General features: G+C 44.7%; 1 protein-coding gene across 5 annotated transcripts in view; it reads left to right on the top strand.

The window, feature by feature from the left end:
- Positions 1-17,994, top strand: part of ndor1 (NADPH dependent diflavin oxidoreductase 1) — a 67,875-nt gene that overhangs the window by 41,659 nt on the left and 8,222 nt on the right. For all 5 annotated transcript variants that reach the window (XM_038781618.1, XM_038781614.1, XM_038781617.1 and 2 more), the window contains 2 exons: positions 8,812-8,926; positions 17,234-17,380. In XM_038781618.1, the coding sequence (XP_038637546.1) occupies positions 8,812-8,926; positions 17,234-17,380 (262 nt within the window). The remainder of the gene's footprint in view (positions 1-8,811; positions 8,927-17,233; positions 17,381-17,994) is intronic.

The raw sequence follows: 17,994 nt of genomic DNA, 5'->3' as shown, positions 1-17,994 counted from the left end.
CAGCATGGGTTGGTACCTGGGACTTTGATGTTGTGGCCATTTCAGAGACATGGATAGAGCAGGGACAGGAATGGTTGTTGCAGGTTCCGGGGTTTAGGTGTTTTAGTAAGCTCAGAAAAGGGGGCAAAAGAGGGGGAGGTGTGGCGCTGCTAGTCAAGGACAGTATTACGGTGGCGGAAAGGATGCTAGATGGGGACTCTTCTTCCGAGGTAGTATGGGCTGAGGTTAGAAACAGGAAAGGAGAGGTCACCCTGTTGGGAGTTTTCTATAGGCCACCTAATAGTTCTAGGGATGTAGAGGAAAGGATGGCGAAGATGATTCTGGAAAAGAGCGAAAGTAACAGAGTAGTTGTTATGGGAGACTTTAACTTTCCAAATATTGACTGGAAAAGATATAGTTCGAGTACATTAGATGGGTCGTTCTTTGTACAATATGTGCAGGAGGGTTTCCTGACACAATATATTGACAGGCCAACAAGAGGCGAGGCCACATTGGATTTGGTTTTGGTTAATGAACCAGGCCAGGTGTTAGATCTGGAGGCAGGTGAGCACTTTGGAAACAGTGACCACAATTCGGTGACCTTTACGTTAGTGATGGAAAGGGATAAGTATACCCCGCAGGGCAAGAGTTATAGCTGGGGGAAGGGCAATTATGATGCCATTAGACATGGCTTAGGATGTGTAGGTTGGAGAAGTAGGCTGCAAGGGTTGGGCACACTGGATATGTGGAGCTTGTTCAAGGAACAGCTATTGCATGTTCTTGATAAGTACGTACCAGTCAGGCAGGGAGGAAGGGGTCGAGCGAGGGAACCGTGGTTTACCAAAGAAGTGGAATCTCTTGTTAAGAGGAAGAAGGAGGCCTATGTGAAGATGAGGCGTGAAGTTTCAGTTGGGGCGCTTGATAGTTACAAGAAAGCGAGGAAGGATCTAAAGAGAGAGCTAAGACAAGCAAGGAGGGGACATGAGAAGTCTTTGGCGGGTAGGATCAAGGAAAACCCAAAAGCTTTCTATAGGTATGTCAGGAATAAAAGAATGACTAGGGTAAGAGTAGGGCCAGTCAAGGACAGTGGTGGGAAGTTGTGTGTGGAGGCTGAGGAGATAAGCGAGATACTAAATGAATACTTTTCGTCAGTATTCACTCAGGAAAAAGATAATATTGTGGAGGAGAATGCTGAGACCCAGGCTATTAAAATAGATGGCATTGAGGTGCGTAGGGAAGAAGTGTTGGCAATTCTGGACAAGGTGAAAATAGATAAGTCCCCGGGGCCTGATGGGATTTATCCTAGGATTCTCTGGGAAGCCAGGGAAGAGATTGCTGAGCCTTTGCCTTTGATTTTTAGGTCATCATTGGCTACAGGAATAGTGCCAGAGGACTGGAGGATAGCAAATGTGGTCCCTTTGTTCAAGAAGGGGAGTAGAGATAACCCCGGTAACTATAGGCCGGTGAGCCTAACGTCTGTGGTGGGTAAAGTCTTGGAGAGGATTATAAAAGATACGATTTATAATCATCTAGATAGGAATAATGTGATTAGGGATAGTCAGCATGGTTTTGTGAAGGGTAGGTCATGCCTCACAAACCTTATCGAGTTCTTTGAGAAGGTGACTGAACAGGTAGACGAGGGTAGAGCAGTTGATGTGGTGTATATGGATTTCAGTAAAGCGTTTGATAAGGTTCCCCACGGTCGGCTATTGCAGAAAATACGGAGGCTGGGGATTGAGGGTGATTTAGAGATGTGGATCAGAAATTGGCTAGTTGAAAGAAGACAGAGAGTGGTAGTTGATGGGAAATGTTCAGAATGGAGTTCAGTTACGAGTGGCGTACCACAAGGATCTGTTCTGGGGCCGTTGCTGTTTGTCATTTTTATAAATGACCTAGAGGAGGGCACAGAAGGATGGGTGAGTAAATTTGCAGACGACACTAAAGTCGGTGGAGTTGTAGACAGTGCGGAAGGATGTTGCAGGTTACAGAGATAAGCTGCAGAGCTGGGCTGAGAGGTGGCAAATGGAGTTTAATGTGGAGAAGTGTGAGGTGATTCACTTTGGAAAGAATAACAGGAATGCGGAATATTTGGCTAATGGTAAAATTCTTGGTAGTGTGGATGAGCAGAGGGATCTCGGTGTCCATGTACATAGATCCCTGAAAGTGCCACCCAGGTTGATAGGGTTGTGAAGAAGGCCTATGGTGTGTTGGCCTTTATTGGTAGAGGGATTGAGTTTTGGAGCCATGAGGTCATGTTGCAGTTGTACAAAACTCTAGTACGGCCGCATTTGGAGTATTGCGTACAGTTCTGGTCGCCTCATTATAGGAAGGACGTGGAAGCTTTGGAACGGGTGCAGAGGAGATTTACCAGGATGTTGCCTGGTATGGAGGGAAAATCTTATGAGGAAAGGCTGATGGACTTGAGGTTGTTTTCGTTAGAGAGAAGAAGGTTAAGAGGTGACTTAATAGAGGCATACAAAATGATCAGAGGGTTAGATAGGGTGGACAGCGAGAGCCTTCTCCCGCGGATGGAGGTGGCTAGCACGAGGGGACATCGCCTTAAATTGAGGGGTAATAGGTATAGGACAGAGGTCAGAGGTGGGATTTTTACGCAAAGAGTGGTGAGGCCGTGGGGGCCCTATCTGCAACAGCAGTGAACTCGCCAACATTGAGGGCATTTAAAAATTTATTGGATAAGCATATGGATGATAATGGCATAGTGTAGGTTAGATGGCCTTTAGTTTTTTCCCATGTCGGTGCAACATCGAGGGCCGAAGGGCCTGTACTGCGCTGTATCGTTCTATGTTCTATATGCAGATTAAAGTCATCCATAATTACAAATGTTCCTTTATCGCGTGAGTTTCTACATTTCCTGTTGATTGCCACCCCCAACATCACCACTGCAGTTTGGAGGTCTATATACAACCCCCACATACCTTTTCGCCCCTTGGTGTTTCTTAGCTCTACCCATACAGACTGCACACTGTTGGAACTGATATCCTTCCTCACTATTGTGTTAATTTTCTCTTTAACCAGCTATGCAATTCTTCCACCTTTTCATTTTTCCCTGTCCTTCCTAAATACTGAATACCCTTGGATGATCAGTTCCCATCCCTGGTCACCCTGCAGCCATGTCTCTGTAATTTTGACTATATCATATCTCTCTGCATCTATTTGTGCGATTAATTTATCCACTTTATCGCAAATGCTCCGTGCATTAAGGAACAAAGCCTGAGACATGTCTTTTTAACATTCCTTGTCCCATTCTCATTATTTTTTGCTGTGGTCCTGTTTGATTTTGGCCCTTGATTTCTCTGCCTATCACTTTTTTTATTCCCATTCTGACTTTTGTTTTTGTCTGTGTTTCCTGGTCCTTTGACTCCTTCCATAGGTTCCAATGTCCCTGCTTTTTTAGTTAAACCCTCTGCAACCACTCTGGCAAATACTGCCCCTCTGAAGTCGCTGAAAAGAGTGGTGATCCCTTGCAATATTGCCGGAGTGCATCATTTCATTAGCACAGATATTGTATCAAGTGAGATACCTTTGCTCCTGAGCAGACCGTTGATGAAGAAAGCACACATGAAACTGGATATGGAACAGGATAAGGCAATAGTTTTTGGAAAGATGGTGGACTTACAATTGACACAGTCGGGACACGATTGTATTCCATTACTGACAAATAATACTTCAAGTAGAGTTGTTTATGGCAGTTGAAAATGGGACTTTAGCTGATAAAAAGCTTGTTGTATTAAAACTGCATAGGCAATTTGCACATCCGTCTCCTCGGAGGCTGAAAAATTTATTAAAGGATGCAGGGGTAATACTATACTAAACTGATAGAACAGGTTAGTGATCGCTGTGAAGTTTATAGGAAGTACAGAAGGACACCAGCACGACCAATAGTAACCCTACCTTTGGCCAGGGGTTTTAACGACATTGTGGTCATGGACCTTAAGGTCTGGGATAAAGCCAATAATATATTTATTTTGTAGATTTAGCATCCAGATTTAGTCAATCAACAATTACACGAAGTGTGGAGTCTGCACGTCCTCCCCGTGTGTGCGTGGGTTTCCTCCGGGTGCTCCGGTTTCCTCCCACAGTCCAAAGATGTGCGGGTTAGGTGGATTGGCCATGCTAAATTGCCCGTAGTATCCTAAAAAGTAAGGTTAAGGCGGGGGGAGTTGTTGGGTTACGGGTATAGGGTGGATATGTGGGTTTGAGTAGGGTGATCATTGCTCGGCACAACATTGAGGGCCGAAGGGCCTGTTCTGTGCTGTGCTGTTCTATGTAATATGTAAAGAAAAGAGAGTAATTCTGGATCAAATTGTGGAAAAATGGATAGGGACAGGAATGGGCCCACTCGCAAAATTTCTTACGGACAATAGGGGAGAATTTGCTAATAATGAGTTGAGGGATATGTGTGAAAACGTGAATATCACAGTTATGAATACGGCTGCGGAAAGCCCATTTCTTAATGGCATCTGTTAAAGAAACCATGCTGTAATTGATGACATGCTCCAGAAAATATTGGCAGATAGACCAAACTGCAAGCTAAATTCAGCTTTAGCATGGGCGGTACATGCAAATAATTCATTGCAGATGGTTGGGGGCTATAGTCCCTATCAATTAGGGTTTGGTAGAAATCCTAAAATTCCGTCCATTTTGGATGACCAGCTCCAGTTTGGGAAGGGACTACAATTAGCTCTGCCTTTGTTGAGCATTCAAATGCATTACATAGCAGTAGCAATGCCTTTTTGGAAGCAGATGTCTCTGAAAGAATTCGTAGAGAGGCTGGTTTAGCACAGGGCAAAATCGCTGGCTTTGAAAGTAGACCGAGGCAGGCCAGCGGCACGGTTCAATTCCTGTACTAGCCTCCCCGAACAGGCACCGGAATGTTGCGACTAGGGGCTTTTCACAGTAACTTCATTGAAGCCTACTCGTGACAATAAGCGATTTTCATTTAATAGTGCTCTAAGGCATAATGTACGACCATCAAATACCGTTTTTTAGCAAGGAGACTTAGTATACTCCAAGAGAGAAAATTTTAATGAATGGAAAGGCCCATGGAAGATCATAGGCATAGATGGAAAAACAATTATTTTGCAACGTGGCAATCAAACTGTTAGGATACATTCATCAAGGATAATAGGTACAGATGACAAATTTTCAAATTTAGACAGAGCAGACAGACATGACGAGGAACCATACAGAACTATGAGGACCAGTTAACTGATATAGACAGGGTTTCTGTAGAGGAACACAACACTTCTGATGAATTAGAACAGGCCATTTTTCTGAAAAGACAACTGTCAAAAGTTGGTACAAAAGTGACATACTTGCCTGAAGGGTCTAGTGAATGGAAGGATGCAACTGTTATTAGTAGAGCAGGGAAGGCCACTGGAAAGTATAAACATTGGTTGAATGTACAGCATTCAGCGGAGGGAGTCAAGACAATGGATTGGGAACACAAAGTTCAAAAATGGAGGGCACAGAAACACAGTGCCAGTTCAGGTAGTACATCGGATAGTGAACAGGTCCGCAGTAAAAGGTCGAGAACTATTGAAAGGGCATCCCACAGCAGAAGGCAAAGACCAAGCAGTAGCAGTACAGAACGAGATACGAGGCAGGAAAGGGGACGTAATTTATCAAGGTCTGTGAGCATGAGCCAGACTACGAATACTAATAGGAGTAGAAGCCCACATGCACGTGAGATTGTGGTGGCTTCCAATAAATTAGATGAAAAAGTTATCAAAGATGCCAAACAGCAAGAACTGCACAGTTGGAGTGAATTTGGGGTATATACGGAAGTACCGGATAGGGGACAAAGAGCTCTATCCCATAGGTGGATTTGGCGGAGAAGGTTCTTCCAGATGGAACTTATAAGGCAAAGGCCAGGCTTGTGGCAAGGGGATTTGAAGAAAACTTAGAAGATCAGGATTTAAGGGTAGGTTCCTACGGCTGGAAAGGTTATTTTAAAGATCTTTTTGGCTCTATTAGCCACAAAGGCATGGGAATGCAAATCTATAGATATAAAAGCTTTTTGCAGAGGCATCAGCTCCAGGGAGACATTTTTCTCCGTCCTCCTAAAGACGCAACTAACACAGAAGGGGTGCTCTGGAAGTTGAACAAATATGTGTATGAATTCAATGATGCATCTAGAGTCTGGTATTTTTCGGTAAGGTCAGTTTTGTTAAAATTAGACTGTTGCCAGTTGAAAGCAGATCTGGCAATGTTTTACTGGCACTATAAAGGAAATCTTTCTGGCATTTTTATAATGCATGTCAATGATTTTTTTGTGGGTTGGAACTTGTGATTTTGAAGCTATCGTGATTTCTGGTTTGAGGAAGTCAGGGTTGGAAGTCAGGCTTCCGGTGTATTTAAATATATTGGACTGGAAATCGGACAGACTAAGTTAGGGGAAACTTTACGTCAGCAATCTTATTTGGAAAGCATCAGCCCAATAGCAATTAGTCGTGGCCGTGTTTCACAAGAAGACGCAATGGTTTCAAAGATGGAAAAAGAGCAACAGCGAAGTTTAATTGGGCAACTGAATTGGTTAGGTGGACAGACTAGACCGGATGTGAGTTTTGATGTCTTAGAGTTGAGTACAAAAATGATCCCAAAGTGGAAGACATAATAAGAGAAAATAAAGTGTTGGTCAAACTAAAAATGCAGGAGTGTACCGTGGGCATTTGAAACTCATAGTTTATAGTGATGTGTTCTATGCAAATTTATGTGATGGGGTTTCAAGCGCTTGAGGTTTTATAATTTTTCTTTAGGGGAACAATGGTAAATATTGCCCTCTTGTGTGGGAAACAAAGAAAATAAGGAGAGTGGTCAAAAGCACTTTGGCTGCTGAGACGTTAAGTCTTGTAGAGGCGATAGATATGGCCTTTTTTTATCTCAGATATTGACAGAAACCATGGGATTAGGGGATTTGGGTGATATACCTATTGAATGTCACATTGACAATAAATCCCTGTGGGAAATGTGCACTCCACAAAAAGCGTAAATTAGAAAAGGTTAAGGATAGACATGGCAAGTTTGAAGCAGATGTTGAACAGGGGGGAAATAGCAAAAATTAAATGGATCGACAGTAGCTCTCAATTGTCAGACTGTTTTACAAAAAGAGGGGCGAGTTCACAGAAACTTCTGGATATTGTTAATGAAGGGTGCCTGTTTCTATGACTTTTCTTCTTCCAAAAATGAAAAAAAGAAGGGGGGAAATTGTGTGTGTGTTTTTGAGTTTCTTGTAATTTTGTTTTCACCTAATTATATTTTTCTCCAAGGAAGGAGAGACTTAAGTAATGGGTTAAGAGACATTCCAATTAGTTGTCTCATTTGCTTCTTAATTGTCACTGATATGTAAAGGGGCTTCAGTTGGCCTTTGTGTCAGGTAATGTGATGATAGAGTCTTGTGCAGAGTCTGTTAAAGTGAAATAGAGATGTTTGTGAAAAGGAGCAGAATCTTTGACTCTTTATACAACAGCAGCTAAACATCTAACACCACATAGTGCAGGAGGAGCACACTGATGCTTGGAACTCTCCTGCCATGACTTACCCCTTTAAATTAAACCTTTTGGAAGATAATTAAAATCAAATAATAGCAATTACTCCTGGTCCTTGTTACAACAGAATATAACCCATACAAATGATAGACCACAAAATATAGACCTTGTCAACTATAAGCAATAAACGTAGTAATACTTACCTGTACTCACCTAAACAGCTGTTTCCACTCACCCCTCTTAATCTTTGAATTCTGATGTCACCGTAGGATCTCCAAACTCCAAGCCAGCACTCTGCTCTCAGACTCGCTCTTTCTCGCTCCCTTTTATCTCTGCCGTTCCGTTGGTTTTCCTGTGATGACACAGCATTATAATGATTCGATTTCCAAGTCACATCTTTCATAAATTCTAAATGTTTTTTTACAGTGTTGTTCCCTAATGAGTGTTAATTTACCACCAGAGCTGAAACGCTCCACATGCTTAACAGCAACTACTGTCTCCTGCCAGCATAAATGAGAGGCTGGACTGTGGGAAACATTCTCTGTCTCCTGCTTGTATGATATTGGTATGTTGTCGCGTGTTTGATCACAAAGTGTGGTCTGGATCTGTGACACACAGAGCAGCCCTCATGGATCCAAATGCCTTGTGTGAAGCTCAAACACGACAATAGAGTTGAATTCTGTCACACTTTTTCCCCTATTGTTTCCACTTCCTCCATCATCCAGCCTGTGCTAAATACAGTGACTCTTCCTGAGGTACAGATTCCACGGGATCAGCAATGTTTCCAAGCTCGATTAAGCAGCTTTTCGTCATTTGTGATGTCCAACAGAGAGAGCCTACAGATTGTATAACATCCAGTGTGGGCTGGCAATGTGTTTGTCTTTGGAGAATATCCCAGCTGAGCCCACTCTTGTTTCACCCGGGTCTGTCCTTCCAACAAGTGATCGGAAGCAATGAAATGTAAACTTCCCTGGCTTAATTCCTTTTCCTGTCTCTACACTGATTCCTTCCCCTGGATTATTTTCCACAAATGCTCATTTGTTAGTTTGATGTAACGTATTGCAGCCTGAGTATTAGGTGTTGACGAGTGGCAATGGCTCTTGTAAATGAGGGATATTATAGTTATCAGAAATGCAGGGACTGTAACTTTGGCTGATTGCCCTTCTCCAAAAGTCGAGTCACGTCCCACGATCATCCAGGTTTCCATGCTGGGGGTGCTGGATGAAACACCCCTACACCCCTTCGTAGTGATCTCTGGAACAATCAAATGGTGGATGGCAATCAATATGAATACAAAATTCTTAGTCTGCTTTCTGCTTCCCAGGCTTATCCCAGTCAGATTCAGATTCTGATGGCTGTTGTTCAGTACAGGACCAAGTTGAAGAAGCCTCGCTGTGGCCTGTGTTCCAACTGGCTAGCATCACAGAACCCTCTGCAGAGTAAGTCCCGTCTATCGATCCCTTGATTCTTGAACCCATGATCATTGGCCGTGTTTGAAGGCTGATTCTCGGCCTCTTGCTCAGTTGGTTGCAGACAGGAAGCAATAGAGGGTGGATGCTGGAACTGTGCACACCAATTTATGAGTTTGTTTTTCGGGATGTGGGTATTTCCTGTGAGGGTTTGCATGGTTCCAGAACTAATCCCTGATTTGTAAATTGCTCCTGTGGGAAAATTGATTCCAACTTGCAATGTTTTGGCAGAAGACGCTTTTTTTCAGGAAACAATAGTGCCTCGAGTCTGAGGACCGTCTGTACAGAGATTGAGTGGAGGATACAGTGAGGACTGGGCTAATGGGCAAGTGGGACATTGAAGATTAGGATACAGGCAGTTGGGTCACAGCCGCCTGACAGACAAGCTGTCACTGACGCCTATCAGAAAGGAGTGGAATTACATGAGGGAAATCATTCCCGGAATTTCTCCCTCTGTGTTCTCATTCTTTCTGTCTACTTTTGAAACCTCCTCAAAAGCTCCATCTCTGACAATGCTGTCTGTCACTGGGGATTCAGTGTCTCTCCTAAAGAGCCTGGAATCTTTCTCTATGGTAATTGATTGTATATAATGCCCATTGTCACTGGCTGTCAGCCAAATCCTCTTTATTTGTAGTTGGTGTTGGAACTGGTGGGTAGTCAGTGGCCTTCACATTGTCTCATGAGTTCATGAGACCCATGTAATCGCGATGAATGTAAGAAATTGGTATATATATTGTATTTTATACTTGTTGCAGTAAGGATTTTTAAAAGCCTGGTTAATATATATTTGCTGCAGTAAGATCATGACAGACCTATGTTGAGGTATCCAGACTGTGTGTCTGCTAAAGCTGCAATTAAGAAGTCGTAAAAGGTGACTTCCTGATTTACTCTAACCATGTTACTTGTTTACAAATAGATATACGTATATACATATGGAACATTGTCATGATTGCTGGAGATTCCCTGGAGAGTAGATCATTTATGAGGGGTTGCGGGATATGTGACACCTTAGTGGGATACAGATGATGTAATTGATGGAAGGGGCCAGGTCTGTCTCTAGTTTTGCAGTTTGCCATAGGATTTGAGCGTGACAAGACAGAACATTTTTAAGTTGAACAGCAGTTTTGCTAAATGCTGCTAGGTTGAGCAAAAGTGTACTGAATTTGCCCTTGAAATTAACTCCTAAGGTCTGCACAAACAAGCAAATAATCTGTTAACTTTATTTATAAGTGGCATTTGAACTGTATTGGGTTGCTTAATTGGAGTTAGTAGCAGGTGTAGATAGTAAGTTTTAAGTTTTTCCTGTGTTTAAGAACTGTTAACTGATCACAGTAAGAAGTCTTACAACACCAGGTTAAAGTCCAACAGGTTTGTTTCAAATCACTAGCTTTCGGAGCACTACTCCTTCCTCAGGTGAATGAAGAGGTAGGTTCCAGAAGAGGTAGGTACGTCAGAGTGTGGCGACTAGGGGATTTTACCTTATAAGGATGGTGGTGGTTAACTGGGGAAAGGCTCTGCAGGAAAACCTTCCCGCTCGGTGCAAACCCGGGAGCGGTAATTTCTTGTTTTAGCTTTGAGGCCTCCACTTGGTGTTTGTGAAGCCTCCCCACTGCCCCTAACGCTGCCTCTGCTTATCCGCCTCCTTCCCGCCTGAAGATGAGACAAACAAGCATCTGTCCCTGGCCATGAGCCGCACATCATGTTTAACTGATAATTGGAAAGCTATTTCTTTGATGTTAATGTGGTTAATTCTGTGTTTAAATTAAAATTTGTTTTAACATAAAAGATACCTATTGATCAGAGTTATCACTCCTAGATGAAGTATCCTTTCCTCACAGTTTTCCAAATTTGAAAAAAATGTTTGGGATTTTTGTCCGGTACCCTAACAAAAGTTGGAGTCTGCTCCGGTATCCTAACAGTAATACACCTGCCCCTGGGTCATTTCTAACCAGTGGCAGAAAACTCGAAAAGCTTGTATTAATATAGCACCTTTCATGTCCCCAGGATGTCCCATTTTACAGCCAATGAAATGTTTTTGAGTGCAGTCACTGCTGTAATGTAGGATTTACAACAGCAAGTCCCAATACGATATTTGACCAACTGGCCTGTTTTTTTTAATAAACATTTTATTGAGGTATTCTTTGGTATTATAACAACAACACAATAAACAATGTACATGAAACTAAACATAGTGCAAAAGCCTTCTCCCTCCCTTACAGGTCCCACCATTTATTAACCGCCTACTCTAAGCTAAATTAACCCCCCTTCTGCTGACGATTAATTTTCCCCGAAGAAGTCGATGAACGGTTGCCACCTCCGGGCGAACCCTAACAGTGACCCTCTCAAGGCGAACTTGATTTCCTCGAAACAGAGAAAGCTAGCCATGTCCGATAGCCAGGTCTCCGACTTCAGGGGCTTTGAGTCCCTGCAAGCTAATAGTATCCGTCTCCGGGCTACCAGGGAAGCAAAGGCCAGAACGTCTGCCTCTTTCTCCTGGATTCCCGGGTCTTCCGACACCCTGAAAATCGCCACCTCTGGACTCAGTGCCACCCTTGTTTTAAACACCGTTGACATGACATCTGCAAACCCCTGCCAAAATCCCCTCAGCTTCGGTCATGCCCAGAACATGTGGACATGGTTCGCTGGCCCTCCAGCACATTTTGCACACCTGTCTTCCAGCCCAAAGAATCTGCTCATCCAGGCCACTGTCATGTGAGCCCGGTGAACGACCTTAAATAGTATCAGGCTGAGCCTGGCACATGTTGCGGATGTGTTGACTCTATTCAACGCGTCCGCCCATAGACCATCCTCTATCTCTCCTCCCAGCTCCTCCTCCCACTTGCGCTTCAGCTCCTCGGTCTGCGTCTCCTCTGACCCTATAAGTTCCTTGTAAATGTCCGAGACGCTCGCTTCTCCTACCCACCCTCTGGAAACTACACTGTCCTGAAACCCCCTTAGAGGTAGGAGCGGGAAAGTTGACTCCTGTTTACGTGGGAAGTCCCGCGCCTGCAGATACCTGAATTTGTTTCCCCTCGCCAACCAAAACCTGTCCTCCAGTGCCCTCATACTCGGAAAGCTCCCCTCTATAAACATATCCCCCATCCTCTCAATCCCTGCTCTCCGCCATATCCGGAACCCCCATCCATACTTCCCGGGGCAAACCGGTGATTATTACAGATTGGGGACCAGACCGATGCTCTCTCTGCTCCCACATGTCCCCTCCAATGCCCCCAGACTCTCAGGGCCGACACCACCACGGGGCTGGTGGAGTAACGTGCCGTCGGAAACGGCAGAGGCGCAGTTACCAACGCCCCCAAACTGGTGCCCTTGCATGACGCCCCCTCCATACGCTCCCATGCCGACCCCTCCCCCACCACCCACTTCCTGATCATGGCTAAATTCGCCGCCAAGTAATAGTTACTAAAATTTGGCAGTGCCAGCCAGCCCTCTCCCCGACTCCGCTCAAGCATTACCTTCCTTACCTTGCCCGCCCAAACAAAGCCAGTGATCACTTTGTTGACCTGTTTAAAAAAGGACCGCGAAATAAAGATGGGGAGACATTGAAACATGAACAGGAATCTCGGGAGGACCGTCATCTTCACCGTCTGCACCTTCCCAGCTAATGACAATGGGAGTGCGTCCCATCTCCGAAAATCGTCCTTCATTTGGTCTACTAGTCGGGCCAGATTTAATTTATTTAGTTCCATTCCCGCGCCAGTTTAATGCCTAGGTACCTAAAGCTTCCCCCTACTAATCTAAACAGCAGCCCCCCCAATCGCCTCTCCTGTCCCCTCGCCTGGACGCAAACATCTCACTTTTCCCCATATGTAGCTTATACCCCGAAAACCGGCCAAATTCCCCGAGAATCCTCATGATTTCTTCCATCCCCTCTAATGGGTCCGATACATGCAGAAACAGGTCGTCTGCATAGCACCTCCCACAGATAATCCCATTCTACCCGATCAAAAGTCTTTTCTGCATCCATTGCGATCACTACCTCCACCTCCCTACCTTCCGGGGGCATCATGATCACATTTAACAGCCTTCTTACATTGGCCACCAACTGCCTACCCTTAACAGACCCCGCCTGGTCCTCCCCAATAAAGTACAGAACATAATTCTCAATCCTAGAGGACAAAACTTTGGCCAGCAGTTTGGTGTCCACATTCAACAGGGATATCCAGTGCGGGTGCTGGTTACTGTCTTTCTAACCTGCAGCTCAACCCAGTGCGGAGCATGGTCTAAGATTGTGATCGCTGAGTACCCCATGTCCACCACCCCTGCCAGTAACGCCCTGCTCAAAATGAAGAAATCGATCCGGGAGTTCACTTTATGCACGTGTGAGTAGAAAGAGAACTCCTTCACCGTCGGCTGCCCAAATCTCCATGGATCCACCCCCCCACCCCCTCCCAAGGGTCAATAACTGTGTTGAAGTCCCCTCCCATGACCAACCTGTGCGAGTCCATGTCCGGTATCTTCCCCAGCATCCTATTTATAAACTCCATATCATCACAATTTGGTGCATACACATTTACTAATACCACCTGCACCCCCTCCAGCTTCCCACTGACCATAATGTACCGACCTCCCACCTCCGAGACTATTCTACCCGCCTCAAACACCACCCTCATATTGATCAGGATCGCAATCCCTCTAGTCTTTGAATCCAGTCTCGAGTGAAAGACCTGACTGACTCAGCCTTTCCTCAATCAAATCTGGTCAGTTACTCTAAGATGCGTCTCCTGCAGCATTACCACGTCCGCCTTCAGTCCCCTAACATGCGCGAACACACGTGCCCTCTTGACCGGCCCATTTAACTCGTGAACATTCCAGGTGATCAGCCTAGTTGGGGGGGGGGGCTCACTGCCCCCCTCCTTCGCCGAACTGAGCTTCCGAGAGCTAGATCACCCAGCTAGTTTAGTGGCCCCCATCACTGGCGCCGGATAGTCCCACCTATTGTGACCCCCCCCTCCTTTCTTAAAAAGGATCAACCTAACCTGGTTGATGCTTGCTCTTCTCCTGGCCACCTCCACACTCAGGTCTTGGTAAACCCGCAGGATGCTGTTGTCCCACTTACAGCTCCGTGTCTGCTTGGCCCACTGTAGAATGCGCCCCTTATCCTGTGGAATTGCACCACCATTGCCCTCGGGGGCTCTCCCATTTGCGGCTTCCTCGTGAGCGCTCTGTGAGCCCTGTCCACCTCCCAAGGGTCGGGGGAATGCCCCATCCCCCAGCAGCTTCTCAAACATATCTGCGATGTCTGCCCCAGCGTCTGCTCCTTCGGACCTCACCGGGAGCCCAACGATTCTCAAGTTATGCCGGCGGGACCTATTCTCTAGGTCCTCCACCTTCTCCAGGAGCCTTTTCTGCTGGTCTCTCAGCATCCCCACCTCCAGCTCCATCGCAGTTTGATGTTCCTCCTGCTCAGCCAGCGCCTTCTCCACCTTCTGGATCACCCGATCTTGGGCGTCCAATCTAAGCTCCAGCCGCTCAATCGACTCTTTTATCGGGTCCAAGCAGTCCCGTTACTGCTTAGCAAAGCCTTCCTGAATAACTTGCATCAGCTGCTCCGTTGACCGCTGGGTCGACAAACCAGAGGTCCGGTCCTCTGCCATGCTGTCTCCCGCTGCAGCTTCAGCCCAAGCCTTCTCTGTCTTTCTGTTTCTGCCTTTACAAGCACTTCTAGTCCTTTTCTCCATGCACCGATGTGGGAATTCAGTAACAATCGCGTCTGTCGACAGTTTTACAGTTCAAGTCCGGTAGACAATCGGGGGAAAAGGTCCAAAAGTCCGACCCGAGCGGGAGCCACCAAATGTGCGACTTACTCCTTCATAGCCGCCACTGGAAGTCTTTGGCCTGTTTTTAAAGTGTTGCTGGTTGAGGGATGAATGTTGGCCAGGTTATTGGGGAGAATTTTCTTGCTCTTGGGAAATAATGCCATCAAATCTTTTATATCCTCTTGAAAGGACAGACCATGTTAATTAGAAAGGCATCACCTCTGACAGGACAGCTCCTCCTCAATATGACACTAGACTGCCAGCCTAGATTGGCAACCTGGAACTCAAATTCACAACCTACTGAGTCAGGTGAGAGTGCTACCCCGGAGCTTCCCATAAAAGCACAGAACACAGTATCACAATAACTGAAAAATAGTGAAATAGTGCCAACGAAAAGCATCTCTCTTTTCCCTGGATTTTGACACTTTTCTATTTTTGTGTGAGGGGGAAGTGATGCTGCTTGCATTGCTTGTCTCACTGGATCTCTTGTCAGCAGTGTGTTAAGATCCCGGACCAGACCCTAACGTTTGTTAGGATAATGGACAAGAACCCTAAATACTTATTTGAATTTTTTAAACTGTGAGGAAAGAATACTTCGCTCCAGGAGTGAGTCCACTGACCAATAGGGATGTTATATTAAAACAAACGTTTACATTAACATCATAGAAAATAGCTTACAATTAACAGTTAAACAATTCTTAACACTAAAAGGAAACATATTTACTTGTAACTGATGCCTTCTATATCTCCAATCAAGCAGAACATATCACAGGTCAAACGCCGCTTATAAATGAAGTTAGCAAGCACAGGGATACTTGCTGTCCCCTGTTTAGAAATTTATTGGAAAGACTGCTTGGAGAGAGAGAAAAACCCTTTCGGACGCCAGCTGCATGTCTTTTGGCAGACTAAAAGCTAAACTGCCTGCTACAGACCTGGCTCCTCTCATAAATTACATCATCTTTATCCCACTCATTTCCCCTGCCTTGCTTACCAAAATCTAAACACAATGTCCCAAATGATCCGGGGAATCTCCAGCAATCATAACAAAATTCCATTCGGCCTTATATAGGTAAAGAATTAAATGGTTGGAATGAATGTTGATCTTACTTTTACAACATTTTAATTGCACCTTTTACAGTCACAGAGTGTGCTTTTAATTTAAACCAGGATTTTGAATAACATTACTGCAACAGATATATATATATACTACAATCTATGATCTCTATAGCTGCCTCTCAGTGAAAATCCTGTCTCACACTCCAGCAGAGATTAGTGTGGGTGAACAATGATTAAGTGGTGCAGTTGAATTTATTCTCAGACCTTTTGATTTGTTATGTGACAATATTGAGCTAAATGTTGTCCTGGTTTTAATGAACTTAATGAGACGTTAGTTCAACAAATTACGATATTAGTCAGGAGCTCATGTGAATTTAATTGGGCAGTACATTAATAGACAGTCAACACAGGCCTGCCTGACCTATTCTGATCTAAATCGGTGACTGTATTATGATGTCTGAGACGCTCGATTGGTTTCAGATTCTGTACCTGTCGTCCTGAAGTGTCAGACACTAAGGGGTTTGCTCCTTCTTTATGATCATTTCATTATCCATATACCTTCACAGTTATAACTTTTCACATAAATCATCAAGTTTCAGCATGTGACCCGTACATCTTTGAGTTTAACTCACTGGGCATTTTATAACCTTTCATTCCTCAAACAGATTACTGAAAGTCCACAGCAACAGGGCCCGTATCGTTATCAATACCGTGTTCCATTGTCTAATATGACCATCTTTTTTAGCCATAGATATGTTCATTATTATGTATTGTGTTTAACTGCATGCAGGTGGTGGGCCTTCACTGGAGATTCACTTGTGTGCCTGTGCATATTAACCCTGGGAATGTCATTTTAATTCCAGTTATTAAGTTTCCTTCAAAATTTCAAGTTGTTGACTTGTTTGTTTTTGCTACCCTTTCAAATGGGGGCACTTAATTGGTAATGGGTTTACAAAAGAGGTATAAATAGACACAGACGAAAACTGGTTGCTGGATTAGGAGCAACTCTCTCTCTCTCTCTATTATATATATATATATATATATATATATTTAGAAGTGCAGAAATATTGGCTCCAATTCTATCCTTCACCAACTGGCTTTTTGGAATGGTCAACCATCTTCTATTGACATGTGCCAAAATACCTTCTTCATATCTGGCAGAGAAAACTATTTAAAATGTTAAACTCTGCTTCCTGTATGGTTTTCACAAAATGTTTTATCCTGGGTTTCGGGGCTTCATAAAGGCTCGGAGCAGAAATTCACACTGCTCTCTCACGCTAACATTCCTGACTTCAATGTATCTTGCTGTGCTTTATTCTTCTGGTTTTGGGGGACTGTGTTTGTTGGCGTTGCCTGATGAGATCTGAAATCCTCACCCTCCTTCACAGACTTCCTTTGGAAAGACTCATTGTTGTGACTCACTCTCCTTCAATTCCACCTGCAGGTGCTGTACATGTGCCACTGTGGGTGAAGAAGGGGATGCTGCAATTTCCCACAGACACCAAAATCCCTGTTATAATGGTTGGACCCGGCACAGGGGTGGCGCCATTCCGAGCAGTAATACAGGAACGTGTTGTGGAGGGAAAGAAAGGTCAGAGGTTATTGGCTCAAAGCACATTTTGTTGGTTAAGTGGCCGGTGTCAATTCTGCTCTGCAATATTCGAAATGCCTGGTTGCTTGTTCGTAGGCAAAAAAAATAATTTTCATTCATGCATCTCTTTCCACAACTTCAGGATGTCCCAAAGCACCTTACAGGCAGTGCAGTACTTCTGAAGTGTAACAACGTGTAATGTAAGGAATACGGCAGCCAATCTGTGCACAGCAAGATCCCACAAAGCGAAACGGCCATAAAAATCAGTTTGTTTTTGTTGTGATGTTACGTGTTGATTGAGAGATAAATATTGACCGGGACACCCAAGAAAACCCGACCTGTACTCCGATTGGTGCCAAGGAATCTTTTGGCTGTCTGAGAGAACACAGGGGTCTCGGTTTTAACATTTCAGCCAAACGACAGTCTCTCCATCAGTGCAGGGCCTCCTTCAGTGGGTCAGCCTAGATATGGCACTCTAAGGCAGCACGGTGGCCTAGTGGTTAGCACAGCTGCCTCACGGCACTGAGGTCCCAGGTTTGATCCCGGCTCTGGGTCACTGTCCGTGTGGAGTTTGCACATTCTCCCCGTGTCTGCGTGGGTTTCGCCCCCACAAC

This window comes from Scyliorhinus canicula, chromosome 21 (genome assembly GCF_902713615.1).
Source record: "Scyliorhinus canicula chromosome 21, sScyCan1.1, whole genome shotgun sequence".
Taxonomy (NCBI): Eukaryota; Metazoa; Chordata; class Chondrichthyes; order Carcharhiniformes; family Scyliorhinidae; genus Scyliorhinus; species Scyliorhinus canicula.
Note: the sequence above shows the minus strand (reverse complement) of the source record. Positions and strands in the feature narration are given on the sequence as shown.